Below are 19,304 nucleotides of genomic sequence, written 5' to 3' on the forward strand. Positions count from 1 at the left end.
TATCCGACAAGTTCCTTCATGAAATGCCCTCCAGGACTCTAAATTCCTTATTCACTCTCTCATGGCCATCAACCGGTGATGAAAGCAACCTCTTCATATGGCATAAGGTCAAACAAAGCAATGCTTTTGCACTCTGTAAAAACCCTTGGATCCCTGGATTACTTTGATAACTTGGCAGAGACTACTCCTCTGAAGTATCCATTTGAATAATGAAGGGTAAAAACAAACAAATAACCTTTCTCATGTATAGGTTACCAAATGATCTAGAGACAAAGAAAAACTGGAGAAATAGATTCCTAGTTATGAAATCTCCCCCCCCCCCCCCCCGCCCCGAAATTAATTTGCTGCAAATACATTGCAGTAGTAGCAAATAAACAAAGAGATAAATCTAACTGAATTTCAATGATTTCACAAGACATCAGAATAACAATGACGTGTTGTTGACAAGTAGATACTGTGAATGTGATAGGTACAGGTCTCTCCAAAAAAAAATTAAACACACCATTATAATAAGAATGGTCTCTATAAGTTAAGTTTGGCTAGTAACCCTAGTTAGACTAGAAGTACAAGGTAGTATGACTTTATTGTGCAACTCAGATATAACAGAATTAATTCATCTACAACCACAAGTACAAGTCATGAAGTGTTGATTTCTAGTGCTGTGTTGAGATCGGTTTCTTTATAGAGGCGCGGGGCACACTCAATGAATGATTTGCCACACACATTTGAGTTAATTCTTATTTTTGGAGAGCAGTTCATTCGAGAGGTGTTTGGGAGTGATCTCCTCTCTCTTCAAGCTTCAGATTGCAAGTCTTTTCCAAATCGTACAATTCTCTTAATACATTGAATTTTTCACAATGGTTGTCATACTTTGAATGGGTGAATGGGGGTGAAGTCTTCTCAGTGAAAGGTTTTTCAGTTCAGTTGGCCAAAACTTTGGTTGTCAAAGAAATACAGGCGTGACTAGTTTTAGAAAGGAGGTAATAGTATTCTTGGATTTGGATTCAACAATAATTCTAAGTAATCAATGGGGTAAGGGCAGGATGTTTGGGTTGGACTCAAACTTGGTCGTACAGTATAAACTTGAATGGAGCTACAACAACCTTCAACATCCTGTTGCAGTGTTGCTGTTGGTATACTCGAGGGATGATGAAGGTCGATGACTAACTGGAGGCGGAGAGTATTGCTTATTGGTAGGGGTCATTGACTGGCTGGAGGTGAAGTGACATAATATCATCTGGTCATCATAGTGGAATGGGAGGGAGTAGTGACATCATGTATCATACAGAATAATGTCGTACAATCAACAATGCAGTTCACCGGACAAGATCCGGGTGGTGTGGCATGCGCCTGTAAGTCAGCGACTTTGGAGGCAAGAGCGGGGATATGGCTCAGTCTGTAGCACGTCTAACTTCACATCCAAGAGTAAAATTACTGGGTTCGAGTTCCGAGTCTCACTGAGCAATGTTGTGTGTAAGCATTCCATCCCCTCTAGTAAGAGGCAAAATCACTCTGCCCCTCAGATAGGACATTAAATGGAGGTCCTGTGTCTATGTGTTTAATAGCCACATCACATGCACGCTCAAAAACCCACTTCATTCATTCATTGCAAAAAGAGCAGGGTGCTAACAACCCTGCAAAGTGGTCCCTATTCCAACCCTCACAAGAAAACGGGCGAATGATGCCGACCTCTCATGGTTTGCCCCCGGTGACTAGCAATAGTCAGCAATAGTCAGCAAACGGTATCAAACGTATGATACTGTATCATACGTTTGAATGAATGAATGACAGGACAAGATCACACTTAAAATTTAAACCACAACATGACTATGGCTGAGGTCAGTGAGGATAGGATCGATAGACCGGGGTTGAACTTTTATAAGTTTTAAATCAACAGTCAGGCCGAGAAAACAACCTGCATGTATTGCTGCTGTGTTTACTTAAAATAACCAGTACAGCAATTAACACAGAACAGATGTGTCCTAGGGGGAGCCTCCTTTGACTAGACTAGATTCTAAGTGTTAACAGAGTCATTACTGACATTAGTCTATCCGGCCCGCGTGTTTTTTTTTAGACGGCACAGATTGGGGAAACTAAAAATCTATCGGGGACCCTATCCCTAAACCTAACCCTAATCCTAATCCTAAGCCTAACCATCATTGGCATCAAACCCTAACCCCAACCCTAACCATAACCATAACCATAACCAAAAACCCTAACCCAACGTTTTTCCCATAGGTTTAACACGCGCCATGCCCCAATCTGTGCCGTCTTAAAAAAAAAAACGCCGCACGGACCATTTATGGCGAGTGAGAAAGCGATGCGACGGTAGCCAACACAATTTCTTACGTGTGGGACCGGAAAATCCATACCATTCACGATAAATTTGCAATTCCTCTCAGCAGTAGCAGCAGAAAGCATCCGTAAGGAATCACGGAGGGTAATTGTATCACCATGGTTTAATACTAAGTAAACAATCGAACTTGGCGTGGAACTTACCTAATTTCGATATGCGTACAGGGGCTACATACAGCTAGCTGCACAGCAAGTAGATTCTAATACATGTCAGATGTGCACCAAAGAGTATTTTACTACCCGGTCGGTACCCAGGGCCGAAAAGCGTACGATTAAAGAGGGTCTACTCGCGCGATTCTGCACGCAAACAGGTGTAGTACGCCAAGGAGCCCAACGGCGGCCATTTTAGGAAGCAAACCGCTGGATTATCGCGAGCGTCAGTACGTGACCTACAGGAGTGAATTCTGCCTCCCTCCCCTTCAAACAGCGGTATAGCTTTGTTTAAGACCTCAAATTCCCATTTAGAAGCAGCATCATTTGTACCTAAAGATAAAAAAAATGAAGAAATGTCCATTATTTTCGAATCTGTAGTCCCTCAAAGTTCGAGCTACTGAAACGCCTCCCTCTCCATCTCTCCCTTTCTCTTTCCCTCTCTTTCGCCCCTGCCCTTTTGGCCTTATAAAACATCTGGGGGGGGGGGGGGGAGAGACGTGTCCCCTGGATTTTTTTTTTTTTCTGAGGATCATCCCCCTTGTATTTTCAAACTGAGTATTCTTATTATTTTTTTTTAGCACTCTTGATAGACCTTGTCACGATGATCTGCAATGCGAACATGTTGAAGATTGCAAAAAATGATTGAAAATTCTCAAATATTCCACCAAAGGTGTGCATCACATGGTTGAATTTTAATCTTGAAAATGCATACATGTGTAGGCTCATAGTCCACCTCTTACACAACGAAGACGCGCATATTATATCGATCTTGGATGAAGAGGTTGTATAGCGAATAATAACGAATTTAGCCACCCGCAATCCGTACATTTCCTCTCTTTTTTTTTATTTAAAAATTGCAAATATTCCGTCAAAATGTGCAACAAATCATCTGAGAATACAAAAGCTCCTTCGTTTATCCGAAAATGAAATAGGGTTTGTTATTCCGAAGGTTCGTTGATCCGAAAATGAAATAGGGTCCGTAACGAACCTTCGGAATAACGAGCTTTGTTTCATTTTCGGATTAACGAACCTTCGGAATAACGAACCTTATAGTTCATTTTCGGATTAATGAACATTCGGATTAACAACCCTATCACATTTTCGGATTAACGAACCTTCGGATTAACGAACCTTCGGAATAACGAACCTTCGGAATAACGAACTGTAACCCCCCCCTCACACACACACACACACACACACACACACACACACACACACACACACACACACACACACACACACACATACATCACTATAAACACATGGCCACTTTACCCAGGAATATTTTTCTATTAGGGCATGAATAATCGACATTTTTCTTACAATAACAAGACACGTTGTTTTTAGGGCTCAGTAATGTGAAAATGTATAAGGTGATGGCGACAAAGATCACAATTCTGATAAATAAGATAATTTATACTAAAAAGAAGAGTGCCATGGTTGATAAGAATAAATTTTTATTAATTTTTCATAATTTTATTTATACTCCAGGGCAGGACAGCACATGATTCTTCCAAAAGGGCTTTTCCTCATGTCCGTGCATCATAACAATAAAATGATGATAATAATAATAATACCATGCACCGAATTCCAATTCAAATTTAGATTCAGATTTTATTTTCACTTTTCAACAAAATGTACGAAGAAATAATATGTGAAATTCGACATGCGTGTCGTTGAAAACACAGCGACCCGGTCATACGCAGGGATACATTCAGTGGCGTATCTAGGGGGGGGGGGGGGGGCAAGGGGGGGACGTGCCCCGGGCGCCACTCCTTGGGGGCGCAAAAAAACGGAAAAAAAACGAAGAAGAAGAAGAAAAAAAAAACGAAGAAGAAGAAAAAAAAAAAGAAAAGAAGAAGAAGAACGAAAAAAAAAAGAAAAAAGAAAAAAAGAACTCGCCCGGAAGGGGGAGGGAGATTGGTGGGGGCGGGGGGGGGGGGGAGGCAGAAAACCAAATCAAACAAGATAAAAACAAAACATGAAGATGACGCGGACAAAATGACAATGTTTATTGTGTTCACACAAAAATTCCATGTTCTGTTGGCTGAAATACAAATATTTTCGGCTCGCTCGCTGCGCTCGCTCGCCAAAATGTACATATTTAAACAGGAAGGTAAGAACAAAACGTGATAATGACAAAATGACAGTGTCTATTGTGTTCGCACATGTCATTTTATATTTGGCAGGCAAACTGTTTCACGGAGCAGCGGCTGCAATTTCATTCGTTCTGAAGCGATCGCCAATTGGATCAAAAGAAGGCGCCAACAGTTTCGAACATACGGGGGTGGGGGGGGGGGGGGGGGTGTGCGCAAAACCCCCGAATCAAACAAGATAATAACAAAACGCAATGATGACGCGGAAATATACAAATTTCGGCTCACTCGCTCGTACTAATTTAGAGTATTTTTTCAAGTCCTCAGTTTGTTGGTATAAATCGTTATCTATAAGGCCGTCACTATATCTTGATTAGAATTGTAAGATTTAATAAGTAAAAAATGACAAGAGTTTCATGATTTGTAAGCTGAAATACTAAAATTTTCGGCTCGCTCGCTGCGCTCGCTCGCCAAAATTTGTATAAGAAAAAGAGAAGAAGATAAGAACAAAACGTGACGATGACGCGGACAAAATGATAATGTCTATTGTGCTCACTCATGTCATTTTATATTTAGCGGGAAAAATGTTACACGGAGCAGCGACTGCAATTTCATTCGTTCTGAAGCGATCGCCGATTGGATCAAAAGAGGACGCCAACAGTTTCGAACATACGGGGGAGGGGGCGCAAAAAAAAATAAAAAGATAAGAAAAAAACGTAATGATGACGCAGAAATATACAAATTTCGGCTCACTTGCTCGTACTAATTTAGAGTATTTTTAAGTCCTCAGTTTGTTGGTATAAATCGATATCTATAAGGTCGTCACTATAATTGTGAGATTTAATAAGCAAAAAATGACAAGAATTCCATGTTTTGTAAGCTGAAATACAAAAATTTTCGGCTCGCTCGCTGCGCTAGCTCGCTCGCCAAAATTTATATAACAAAAGATAAGAACAGTACGTGATGATGACAAGGACATATACAAATTTCAGCTCACTCGCGCGCACTAATCTAGAGTATTTTTTAAGTCCTCAATTTTTTGGTATAAATCGTTATCTATAAGGCCGTCACTATAATGTATCTTGATTAGAATTGTAAGATTTGGTAAGCAAAAAATGACAAGAATTCCATGTTTTGTAAGCTGAAATACAAAAATTTTCGGCTCGCTCGCTGCGCTCGCTCACCAAAATCTATCAAAATTCATTACATTTAAATCACCCTCAAAAGATCCCTTTTAAGTGCTTGAAAAAGCATCATGTGGACTTTGTTTAAAGTCCCTACCGGGATGGGGTTGGGGTTGAACACTTTTTCAGAAATTTTTATAGGAGCACAATTTTCGTGCTTGCCCCGGGCGCCGTTTTCCCTAGATACGCCACTGGATCCGGCAATATTTGAAATCAGCGCCTCAAAATACCCCTATATGCAAAATTTCATTCTTTCCGCCGGATGTGAGCATCTTTTTCACAGTATCTGCCCCACTCTTTGCATTAGTTTGCGTCAATTAGTAGGACCGATCATCAAGGTGTATACAGTAGGCTGTCGAGCTAACTGAGCAGTCGCGCTAGTCATGCTGTGCACTTGCTAGAGCAAATTTGTAAGAATAGGGCCTACTTGCACAATGATATCTCATTGTTGTAAAATCATGTGGCTGTTATGTAGGAATTCATCTATTTATTATTTTGTTTATGAGATTACCAAATAGGGCCTATGTGGTAAAAATTACTACAAGGTATATCCGTCAATGATGTGAAAATCACCTTGATGGTGGACTCAAGTTGGTGGTGGTAAGTGTGTGCCATCGGTCTCTTCGTTTGTTTGTGTGTGTGTGTGTGTAGTATAGCGACACTTTTTTTCTCTGATGGCCCGTTGGGGCCACTAAAATCTTTGAATACGAAATTTTGGTGGCCCGAAATAAAAGGAAATATACAGATTCATTTTGGATTTTAGTTGCAAGATTGGGCCACCAAAAGAAAAATTTTGTGGTCCGACATCAATTTCTAGTGACGACTATCCGGGCCGGGCCACTTTGGATTCCCAAACCTGTACCATTCTGTTTCTCACATGGCGTGGACTATCATACGGCACTGCTTTGCTGTCGGAACTAGCGCCCTCTGTTAGTCGCATGTTGTTGCAGACGAACAAAAAGAACCCACTTCTGGAACTATTAACATGTGGCACAACTTAGCAAAGCTCTCACTAAATTTGTTCCACCCTCTCCCTCTCTCTCTCTCTCTTTCTCTTCTTTCCTCTCATTGCATTCTAACATTCACTTTAAATTTGTTTTGAAAAAATCACACATTGCGGTGCATGACAGACAGACATACAAACGAACAAAAACATATATGATAATAAAAGTAATTCCAAAGCGGAATGTTACTTATGTCATCATGGAAAGTCCTTACAAAGCATGAATTTTAATCTTAGACTCTAACGTACATTTAAAAAATACATGATACAACAAAGAAACAAACACTATACACAATGGTAGGACTGACTGCATAGATATACTATTGAGCTAGCTCCCTAAATGGATATACTGCAAAAACGAACAAGATTTAAAAGAACAGAAACACTATTATACATTACCACCAAGTGCATTATGAAAAAAAAAAAATGGCGAAAAAAAAACCAGTGCGTTTTTAATTCACACACAGCTTATAACCAGAAGTCGCCAACTAGACATACGAAATACTCTGATTTTTTTTTTGTTACTTGCTCTCTAAAGTAAAAAAAAAGTAGCCGTTAATACTCAATAGTTCAAGCAACCTTTCTACACACGTGGAACTAGAATTTCGTTTTTACTTTCTCTTAAAAGGCAAAAAAACAACTACAATAACCACTGATTATTAAAATTTCACGCAACCGTTCTACATACACAAAACCAGACTTAAATAACATCAATCTCTTTCCCGCAGACATGAATTCACCAAATCTATCCAGGCTGATTTTTGTCTTCGGACCGCTCTACCGATGACAGTGGGAAAGGGTTCATTTAGCCCTAAATCGCATGCTTTCATTAGCTTTATTAGGAGTTCTCTTATCTCAGTATATCAAAAATTAATGATGTGATTATTATTGAGTGAAATCTGAAAGGCTGTGATTTCTTTTGTTGTGTCATAGAAATTGATAGACAGTGAATTTCAATGGTTCGTAAACCAATTCGACAATCTAGTCTTGCTAAGGTTGTGTAGAAAGCATGGAAAGTGTTGAATCATTTCACTTGTTTCTTGCGGAAACAGGATATGATAATGAGGGTATCACTGTTTCTTAGAAGAAACGAGCAAACTCGTTTCATATGGAAAAAAGAAATCATGTGAGAGGTAAATGAGCTCGATTATGCTGATCACCACATGAGAAAGCTTTTTTTTTTTTTTTTTTTTTTTAAGTGTTGAAACTTTTGTCACTTCCTTTCAGATGAAAACCCAGAGACGATGCTACCCCGCACTGGATGCCACCTATAGGCCCAGGTCACTGGTCAGCTGGTAATCCAACGTTGATCACTCTGTCATTTTTTGTTGCATGAGTTGGCGAAGGAGCTCTACTGCTCGACTGATCAACTCTTTCTTCGCGGCAGCTTCCCCGTCCCAATTCTGGGGTTTATAGCCACCATGTTTGCCTGTTACGGAAGAATGGGGAAGAATAATCATATTATTCATAGTTGAATACTTCACTATGCAAAAACAATAAATAAAATGAAATGAAAATGACATTAGGCTATAAATCGGTTGTTTTAACTAAAATTACACTGTGTGTGTGTTTTTTCCTTTCTGCATGACTTGCCACCGTCCTTTATAATCATAATTTATGATGTCCCGTATCTGTAAGTGTATGCGATGAAATTTTCTTCAAACTGTCGAAGATTTTCACCTCTTAAGTACTACTGAAATTTGATGGATAGGAAACATTGATTAAAATTCTTGTCGATCAGGAGGGAAATGCACTCCTATCATCCGAGAGGATCGCTTCGGCGTCCACAGAAAACTAAACGTTACGTTATAAATGATTTTTTTTTTTTTTGGGGGGGGGGTGGGGAGCGATAATTCAGGCCTTTGACAAACTTTCCAGATGAAACAGTTAGAAGCTGATTTGCTCAGGAGTCCAGAGTAAAAAAAAAAAAATAGTAAAAAAAAAATCCGATGCAATTCACAGATTGTTTCTAGTTAGACACTAAAAAAAAAAAAAGAAACAAACTCGGCAGAGTTTTACTATCTAAAAGCTAACGCGACGTATCACTGACCAACGTCATCCAAACTGCACTTGATGCCCATGTAATAGGACGAGTCGCAGCCCCCGACGTCAGCAGCGGGGATAATTCTGCAGTCAGAGAGCATCTGCTCGCCGTTGTCGCACCCCAAGACGAACAGAGTCGGCTGCTCACTGGTTACCTTCTCTGCGTCTGTGAGGGGAACAGTCGATGCCTCAGAGTACCACGGATCAAGTTCGTTGCAGACAACGTCGGCGATGTTTTGACTGGACCCACGCGGGCTTTTGCACACCGGTCCCCATTTTCCATTGAAGTAGGCGTCGAGGCGTCCTTGTTGGCCATTGGCCTCGCCGTTGGCACCAACCAGGCGGACCCCTGACCGAGACGTTGGGTGAGGAAGACGTAATAGACAGGTTTAAGAGGCTGAAGGCCATATAACATCTTTTTTTTTTAAACCGGCAATACGCAGGAGGACTTATGGCCAAAGATCTTAAGTATAATTAACCCCATAAGCTATGCGTGCTGCAAATGAAAAGCTACGCACAAACCTTACGAACAAAGCAGCCAAGTGACTTCCCTTCTCTTTTTCACTGATGATTGGGTCCGTCGTTCTCCTAAGACTCAAATGCCTCCTACCGCCTGCTCCTATCAATGCTTATTATCATTTGAATATCAAAGCCAAGACATGGTAACACAATCAGGTCAGTAATTTCATACCAGTGACGTTTTCGACACCTAAGACATTAGATACATGATAAAACACAATGATTGTTTAGACACTAGAGTAAAACTACCAACCCGCAATAAAAATGAAAATCAACTCGCACACTATATCATCGTCAATAAGTTTCAATTTTGAAGCCAGCGGAATACGTGGACGAGAAAGGATAAGTCAAAAATTGATATGTGGATTCGTAGGATCATGAAAGCAACATGACAAAAACCCAACAGCAACATATAGAATGATCGTTCTCCGAAAACAGAGGTGGGAGTACAGAGAAAAAGAAAGAAAGAAGAAGAAGAAAAAAAAAAGCCAACACGACAGCACATTAGTAGAGACAAGGTGTTATAAATATCTGGGGGTGGATATACGATCAGATTTGTCTGGGAAAGCGTACGTTAAGAGAACATGTGCTAAAGCCAACAGAACCATCGGATTTCTACGGCGAAACCTTCATGATTGTAACAACAGAATTAAAAATATGGCATGATTATTACAAGACGCTTTGTAAGACCATTACTCGATTACTGTTCAACAGTTTGGAACCCCATATTCGGACTTTGATGGACAGGTTGGAAGCTGTGCAAAACAGAGCAGCGCGATTTGTTAGAGGTGACTACTCTAGACACAGTAGTGTAACAAACAAGAAGCGTGAGCTGGTCTGGGAACTGCTGAAACACCGACGCAGAGTATAGGACGCATCACCACATTCCGTGAAGCACTTGTCGGTCGCCTATCCATCCCAGTTCGAAAAGCCCTGCGTCCGGTCCGAAGGGTTCTCCGGAAGTCATCATCTCCAAGTTATATCCCAATCGCCACAAAAAAAAAAGCTGTTATAAGTGCTCATTCGTCCCAAGAACTATCATAGATTGGAACGCACCCCACCGACAGTTACCGGCATCACAAACAAAGACTCTTTTAAAGCAGCAATCCTTCATTACATCCAAGAGCACAGCAACTAGTTTCTAAACTTCTCTCTCCGCGCAAAACACAAGTGCACCCCCTGTCCGGTTTAGGGGTGTTGGACAGTAACATAGAAGAAGAAGAAGAAGAAGAAGAAGAAGAAGAAGAAGAAGAAGAAGAAGAAGAAGAGAGGGGATAGCGACAGAAATGAAGTTACCAGAGCAGATCACGGCGGCAATGTTATTGCCGCAGTTGATGTTGGCAGTGAATCTCCCAACGCTGCATTCATTAAGATTCGTCTCGGACCCCATGCAGTACAAATCGTTAAGGGCAGCGTCCTGGTATAGGGTGGTTTGACCAAACTCTGCTGGACTGGCTTGGTTGTAGGCGTTTATGAAGCCGAGCTGTCTGCACACGACATTGGCGATGTCTATGTTCCAGTTCTGAGCACAGAGAACAGCCCAGTTTTGGCCGTCCTCCGACACCTCGACACGGCCAGAGCTCACCTCCGTTTTGTCCTCCAGACCGTTGCCTTGGTTGAGTCTCACATCTACGGTACGTGTGAGCCAAAACAAACGACAAACTTTGATTTGATATGATAACAATAACGATACTCGTAACAGATATTATGATAGTGTTTACCGATGAAAAATGCTTATAACGACGACAACATAAGGACTTAAAAACACGGTAGAAGGTCAATCTCTAATAAAATCTACAGACTTTATTACAGGGGTTTATTCCCGCTTGATATTTGACAGAGAGGCTACAAAATTGTTACACATCTAATACGATTACAACGATCTTCGTATAACCCATGAGAAGTTCATTAATATTGCTCCCATATCGGTCCCATATTTATGCATCGCCGACAATGGCATCGGTAATTGCGACAAAATAAAATGCTCCGTTAACAAAATTAGCGCTCCGATACATTCGCTCCGCCGACATTTGCTACGCCGATTGCTCTGCCAACAATGTGCATGTGAAAAGCGTCCACACTATAGTATGTTTCCCATGTACTTGTTTTGCATTTTCAATGTGTTTTTTTTTTTCTCTCTCGTTTCTCTTCAGCCCTTTCTCGTTCATCTTTTGGCAAAATTTCTCTCATTTAATATCACTTAATCATTTCGCCAGCCTTCTCCCTTTCCTGACTGCACTTACCTCATCCCCGTATATACCCAAACAACCCATTGGTAATGTTCGCTATTTCGACGATTTGTTAATCCGAAAAAGAAATAAGGTTCGTTATTTGGAGACAATTACTTCCTGGAACTATTTCTTTTCATTTTAACTGTCATATCACAAGAGGTGCACCCATGAAATTTAAGCTGAATTATGTATTTATTTTGGAGCAAGCGCCATGAGCGCCTGACTTGGCGGATACCGGCGCTATACAAGACTTCATCATCATCATTTTCGAGGGTTCAGTATTCCCAAACATACAAATTTCCCATACCTACATGTTCGTTAATCCGAAAATGAAATTGGATTCGTTAATCCGAACATTAAATGGTGTCATTCTGAAGGTTCGTTCGTCCGAAAATTAAATAAGTTTCGTTATTTCGAACGTTCGTTACTAATCCGAAAATGGAGCAAAGGTGAATACAGAGGAACCTTCGGAATTACGCAGATTAATGAACCTGCGAAACAACGAACTTTTTTTTTTCATTTTTGGATAAACGAACCCTCGGAATAACGACAGGGTCATGCATTCCAATGCCATCGACACATTTAATACAATATTTCAGTAAAATCACCGTAAATTCTTTCATCTTGAATACCTCAAAAGTCAACATGCTCTTTTCATTCCCTTATCATACTATTGTATAATACAATAATTTTAGCTTAATTTAGTTATGTTTGAATGTTCCGGTTATGTGTCTCCTTTTTGAAAAAAAAAAAATGAAAACGACTGTCCCCAAGCAGCAACTACTGTTAACATCACTGCGTGTGAACGTCACCGGCGCGATATGCATGTCTTGGGAACAAAATTGATAACGCATCGTCGGCCTAATAGCAGATATCTGTGGAGCAATTAAATCTGGCTGAGGATTTGTCGTGGAGCATTATCGCAATTTTAGCGGAGCGTCGTGCCCGTTGTCAGGTTGTCGTGCCACCCTCTGTTTTTTTCCGGAATGCCGTGCCATTACTCAAGCATCGACATTAGAGGTGGCTGAGTGGCCCGGGACCACCAGTAATTGGGCCACCATTGCTTAAGAAATGATACTCATATATATATGTTTTGGTGGAAAGCTATAAAATTTGTGGGTGTGTAGGCCCGCTATTGTTTTGTAGGTTTTCTCATCCAGAAAAGGGAAACATAACTCCGGGCTCAGGGTTTGCTAAACTTAAAGGCTAACTGCTCACATTTCAGTGGCTGCCGTGACTGGCCAAGGAGGCCATATCAGCGCCTGTTTTCACGGCCAAACTCAGTCTATTTGACGGACAAAGTCGGCAAACTATTTTTATTTTTTCCTCACGTCCAAATCTTATGTATCCAAAAATAGAAAGACCTTGCATTAAATATAACCATTTCATGAACATATAGTAGGGCCTATGCGGCGTCGTTGGGAAAGCATGCATACGCCTCAATTCAATATTAGATATGTTAGACTAATTGAACTTTGATAACATTTATTAGGTGTACGTGGAATTTGAAGTCCGTACCTGCATTTTTTTTTCTGTTCGGCACACCGACATGACAAAATCAGTTCAATTTAGTTAATTTCATATACTTCTCATATCAGGATTGTATATATACATATTTCTGTGTTTATATTATCTTCTCTTTTTTTTTGTCCTGATGACTATTAACCTTGGGAAGTACATCTTGCATACTTTTTGTTAGAATCTTGAATGAAATCTTGTAGACAACCTTTTGCAAAGTACAATGTACGGTGATATCAGGCCACACACACACACACACACACACACACACACACACACACACACACACACTTGTTCGTTTTTGTCAAACTTTGATTTTTCTTTGTATTTCATGTAAACAATAATTATACAAATTAGTTAATAACAAAATAATACAAATTTCATTATGACAACACATCAAACAAAAGGAAACAAGACAGCCCCACCCAACACCATGTCCGGTGAACCCGCTCACTTTCTCACTCACTCAAATACTTAAATCACAAAGTTACAGTGCATGCTGATATTGCCAGGGAAGCATTAGTTATGGGTGTGTAGGAAGGTTAAAAAAAACACATACAACAACAAAAACCCAAGCAATTACTTCCTACAGTCTGTCGAACACAATGATAAAAAAATAAGCTCAATAAAAATCACAATACTTCCCTTACGTTCCATAAATATTTAACTCTTCCCATTTCAATAAATGTAACCCTATTTTACTAGTTTTAGTGGTTAATTCCTTTCATGATCTTTATAATCTATAATCATCACTAAAACTTTATTGGTTGAAGGAAGCACTCTTTTTGATCTTGAAAATTTTATATTTTTTATAATGAAAATAATGGAATTAGACATTTTGATTCTATATGAGTTTCCTTGAATCCCCATAAAAATAAAATTCTAGTCACTGATATCTACTCGTACTTCCCTCAAATCTAATCTATTATTTATTGTCAAGTTCTTTGAACTTGTTCACATATCAGAAATAAATTCTCTTTGATGTGGATACGTCTCCTTTTTTTACAAAAAGAACATAATTTATCAGATACAAATCCAAATCTATAAAGGTGTTCTTTAGTGTATAAGGCACCATATAGTGACTTGTATTGAAATTCCCTGTTACGACAAATTACTGTACGTCTTGTTCTCAAAAATATTTCCATTATTTCTTCCTTACCAAACTTATATTGATTGCACCCATCTCGTACTTGTAAATCATAATCCTCCTGAAATTGTCTAATAAATCTAATAATCATCATTTTCTTAGAACTCAGATTAGACAATGTGCCTATTTGACCCCCAATTCTTAATCTGATACAAAAATTATGAACATCAACCTGCATATGGTTTCTCATTTTCAAGTCATTTGGAATAATTTTAAACATATCACACACACACACACACACACACACGCTCACACACACGTACCTATGGTTGCAGTAACTCCTCCAATGCAGACCAGGAAAGCGCACAAAATTAGAGTGATTTTCATTTTGACGGTGATGATGAAGCCGTCTCCCGATGAAGATCGTTGTCAAGAGTTTAATGCTACCGTCAGATGCTCGTTCTATTTATAGCTCTATAAACGGTGGAGGATTGACCCTAGCCAGACAAGACTGCTGGAGTGGAACTGTAGCCCATTGGTGCAGTTTACTTCGACTAGACTTGTGAAGATTGGTGAAGTACCTTGGGATTTTCTGTTCAGTAGTTTCACTCAAAACGATTGGTATAGCTTTTGTGTATGGCTGTATGCGCGTGTGTCCCTTTTTATCGGGGTGGGGGGGGGGGGGGGGGGGGTGGGGGTGGGGTGGATGATCGGCGATTGTCATCGCATACTCGTGTATACGCGCGTGATGTGTACGTGTACATGAAATGAAATGGAATAAATGAAATGGCAATATGGATATTTATTGTTGTATCTAGTACGTTCCTACCGGATTTCTGACTTTTTTTAATTAAGTCAATTAAAACAATCATATCCACAGAGGCGTCGATCCGTTTGATAATGGGAGGGGGGTGGGGGAATTGGAAGATAATATGTGCAAGGAAGAGGCAGACCCGTAACTGGGGAGGGGATGTTCAGGGGGTTCCGCGACTTCTTGAACAGCGACAGGGCTGTGTATCATAGTTACCTCAGAAATAACATGGTAAAAAGGTATTCCATCTACCTGTAAAAACTCTAAGCAGTTCAAGTTCAAGTTCAAGTTGATTTATTTCATTTCCAACAAACAAAATAATTGGAAGTACAATGAAACAGTCGTATACACACTAAAATGTCAGAAAATCAGTACCACAATGCGATGAACAGAAATAACATTGCAAAGATACAGGTAAATTATCAACAGAGATACAAAAAAAAAAAACCCTGTTATGTCACTGTGGTAAATGCATAAACAATATTGCTGGAAATGGAGGGGACTGCTAAAAAGCAGAGCTTGTAGAATGCAGCCCCCTCATACAGAAAAAAAAAACATAAAGGAGCAAAAACAACAACAATTTCCCTAAGCGGTAGTAAAAAAAAAGAAAGAAAAAAGACAGAGTAATACACACATACATGCACACATACCAACGCACATTGACAAACACAAGGCGGCTCTCTGTGCTTAAGCTTTTAAACGTCATTTGTTATTTGTACAACAACGTCTAAGTTACTAGGCTTGAAATGAAAATGTCTGATTCTTGCTTTACTTTTATAGGATCGCTGCCCAAGTAAAGCAAAATGGATTATACAGTCATTGATACATATCGCTCAATCTTTGTATCATACTTTTGATTAAATGGAAGTAGGTCTAAATGTGTAATCAGTTCAGTCCAATTCAGTGAAGTTCCAGTGTCTACTTATCGGCAGCAATCGGTACGAGGGTAGCAAACTCAAAGAATGACTATTATTGCAATTTGCGACAAACATACTATATAATACGATTATATACATATAGATTTGTATTTAATGGCTGTCTGAAATATCTGTGTGTAAGCGTTTTATTTTCTCAAGGACATTTTCTATATAGTACTTTTTGTTGGCACTCTCCTAGGCACGTCAGCAATGCTCCGTATCAGGTCAAACTGTGGAGATGAAAGGGACGGATGAAAAAAAAAAAAGAAGAAAAGAAAGGATATTCTTTTGTTGCAGAATACCCCTTTCTTCTCTACATTAGGCCTATATACGCTCACCGATCCTCACTCAGGGCCGTAACAAGAATTTTCACTGGGGGGGGGGGTGGTGGTGAATGGTTCAAATTGGAAATAGTGAACCTTTTAAGGGAGTGAAGCGACCGAAACAGGGGCGCCATGCCCGTACGCAGGATTCATCTTTTTCATTCATCTAAATCACTTTTTTAAGTGGGGCAAGGATATTATGTATAATCCCATGGGAGGAAGCTTTTACACATTTAGTTTTGAGATTTTAGGATAGTTTACAATAAAAGAAAATAGACAAAATCTTTCATTGTATATTCATTTAAGTCGTCAAAAGTAAATAAAAGTCTCAAACCGAAAAGATCCCAACAACGTCAAACTAAATCGAAAACTGTTGCAATAGTTATTGCCCCGCCTCCGCTGCTTACGACTACGGAGAAGGGTAAAGCGTAAAGGTATTTTTTGTCCTAGCGGTGGGCAGCAAAATAAGATCGATTCAATGTTATTGAAGAGCCATACTGTCTGACGACCGACTCCCGTTAAGATCCCATAATATCACTCTACTTACCAAGATTCTACCTACCAAGTTCGGTGAAAATCGGTCAAGGTGTTTTCAATAAGAAGCTGAAAATGTAAACATTTAGCCCCATTTTGGTCACCCCTCCCTCCCCCCCCCTCCCGGGGATGGGGGGGGGGGGGGGGGGGCGAGTTATAAACATTGGGCCTCAAGTTGGCTTCCGTGAAGGGCGGGGGTCATCCCGGATCCGCCGTGTCCCTTACCATGATTTAACACCCTGAACTACAGTAACCGATTGTATGAAACTATGTTCACTTCTTTACAGAAATGTTTCCTTGAGTTCAAAGTGTGACAATCGTGCAGTCAAATCAGAGATCCTACAGTCAATAAGGAAAATAGAGTCAACTTTGCACCATTACCAGTGTTAAACTTGGAGCATTTTTAAAGGTGCAACTTTGCACCTTTCTGGTCTGAAAGGTGCACACAACTTGTAGATTAACCTATTTTTCTTTGATTGTGAAGTTGCTTATTTTGTTCTAATTTATTTGTTAATCATATTCCTATACACAAAGACATGTCTTCATAATGATTTATTTTGATCTTATTTGACTAGCAGCTTTCTTGATATTAGATCATGATTTTCTCTGATGAGTGCAAGCTTTCGACTCACGGTTGTCCTATCAAAACAACGTACAACCTTTAAGTTATTCTTAGCACTAATCTTTGCAGTAATCTCCTTGGTAACCATTTGCACATCCATCAGATAGCAACATGTGATAACTAACTGAGGATAATTACATGTAGGCTAACAAGCCACCGATCACACTAGTAGTATAATCTGCTCTGTACATGGCTACTGAAGGTAGGTACGACTGCTGCTATCAATGTGCGCGTGCGTCAATGCGCTATTACATGGAAGAATTTACATCTAAACAAGATATTGATTTTATTTCACGATGAACAGTTTAATTTTCCTAATTACAATCCATGGTCGAGCAGTGAAGAAATTAGCTACCTTATTCTTCCTCATGCCTCTTCTCCCACCCCACCCTCTCTCTCTCTCTCTCTCTCTCTCTCTCTCTCTTTCGCCTTTGTGGCCCAAATTGATGCAAAGTGACGATGTTTTAATCAATGAGTTAACAACAGCGCGATGATTACCGCCGGCCCACGTATAGGAAGCATTTCGTGGTATTGCAGAGGTTGACGTGTTGTGCTTAAAACATGACAATATCATAATGAACACTCGATCCTCGAAGTGGACATCAATTGAAGGATTTATCAGTAATCGCATCGAGTCCATCGGGTGGTGGGAGGTCGTGTGCCACAAGTTCGGATGGAAAAGCAGTAACATCAAGCTGATGCACTATAAAATAACGGTCGTCGCTGTGATGATCCGGTTTGATTTAACGTGGAATTGTCTTGAGAGCAACGACAACTCTACGAGTTGATCACATCTACAGAGGTGAGATAGAATATGTTAAGATTTGCGTATAGTCTCTTTTAGCATCCTAAATCTTCCGTCGTTCTCACAGTCCAGTAACACCGATTTTTAGAAGGAACCCAAGTATCGGATAAAAACAATTGATTGTCAATGCCGCACTTCAAGTTCAGACATCAGTGGTAAGACTATAGATTGACATTCGTCCCCACGGATATCCCCGCAGCCGTTCGTGGAGATTCTGTTTGATCCGTGGCAATGGGTTAAGTGAATTAATTCTTACTGCTGGCACATATAAAAAAAAAATGGTATAACATTTTAGTGTTCAGTCACTCCTCCAATCTTTGGTTAAATGTTAAAATTACCCCTCAAAATGTTACATTTGATACTCGAAATATTGAACTACCATTTCAGACTATTAATAAATCAAACATTTTGAGTGTTAATGTAGCATTTACAAAAAGGTTGGAGGAGTGACAACATTTACCAATTGACTTTCTTTTTGTTTTAGAGTGCAGAGCACAAATTTCACTCCTCTATCGACTTTCTGCGGGGTTTTTTTAACACAGAATTTTCGGATGATGAACCATCATGCATTCCAAACACCGAAACTGATAGTTTTGGCAATAGAGTAAAGTTGGTCAATTAGTTTACCATTTATTCCTTTGAATTCGAAGGTACATTATATAAGTGTTGTTTTAGTGTAATGTCATTCGCGTTATGTGAAGAGTTTACACCAAAATATGACCTGCTGTATACACAATATATCGATAGTTGAAACAAGACACCAAGTGGCAATTCCGTGACATTACCCATAACACGTGTGTTCCTAACCGTGTTATTTTGAAAGTCTTCACACTGGATGAGATTCATGACTAGACTACTACAAATAACAGTTGAAGTGTTTATCTTATCTCAGAATCTCAGCGTGTAACAAAATTGTCTCCAAGTTCATATATAAATATAAACAACATATTTCCACTATGTATTAGTAAACATGAGTTTCTGCATTTCCCTTTTAAAACTAATTTAGATTTAGGCTTTGCAGGTAAAGCAAACATTTTCGGATGTCAAGCAGCATCTAGAACAAAAGTTTAGCAAATGTTATTAGAAAAGTTTTAAAGTGAGCA

The 19,304-nt window shown here is 39.6% G+C and overlaps 1 protein-coding gene across 1 annotated transcript in view; it reads right to left on the minus strand.

Moving 5' to 3' along the window:
* Window positions 1–8,101: 8,101 nt before the first annotated feature.
* LOC140239596 (scavenger receptor cysteine-rich domain superfamily protein-like) overlaps window positions 8,102–19,304 on the minus strand; it is a 33,394-nt gene continuing 22,191 nt past the window's right edge. Inside the window, exons 3-5 of the mRNA XM_072319427.1 lie at window positions 10,650–10,982; window positions 8,842–9,183; window positions 8,102–8,220 (exon numbers count right to left, since the gene is read on the minus strand). Of these exons, the coding sequence (XP_072175528.1) occupies window positions 8,102–8,220; window positions 8,842–9,183; window positions 10,650–10,982 (794 nt within the window). The remainder of the gene's footprint in view (window positions 8,221–8,841; window positions 9,184–10,649; window positions 10,983–19,304) is intronic.

Source organism: Diadema setosum, chromosome 16, assembly GCF_964275005.1.
Source record: "Diadema setosum chromosome 16, eeDiaSeto1, whole genome shotgun sequence".
NCBI lineage: Eukaryota > Metazoa > Echinodermata > Echinoidea > Diadematoida > Diadematidae > Diadema > Diadema setosum.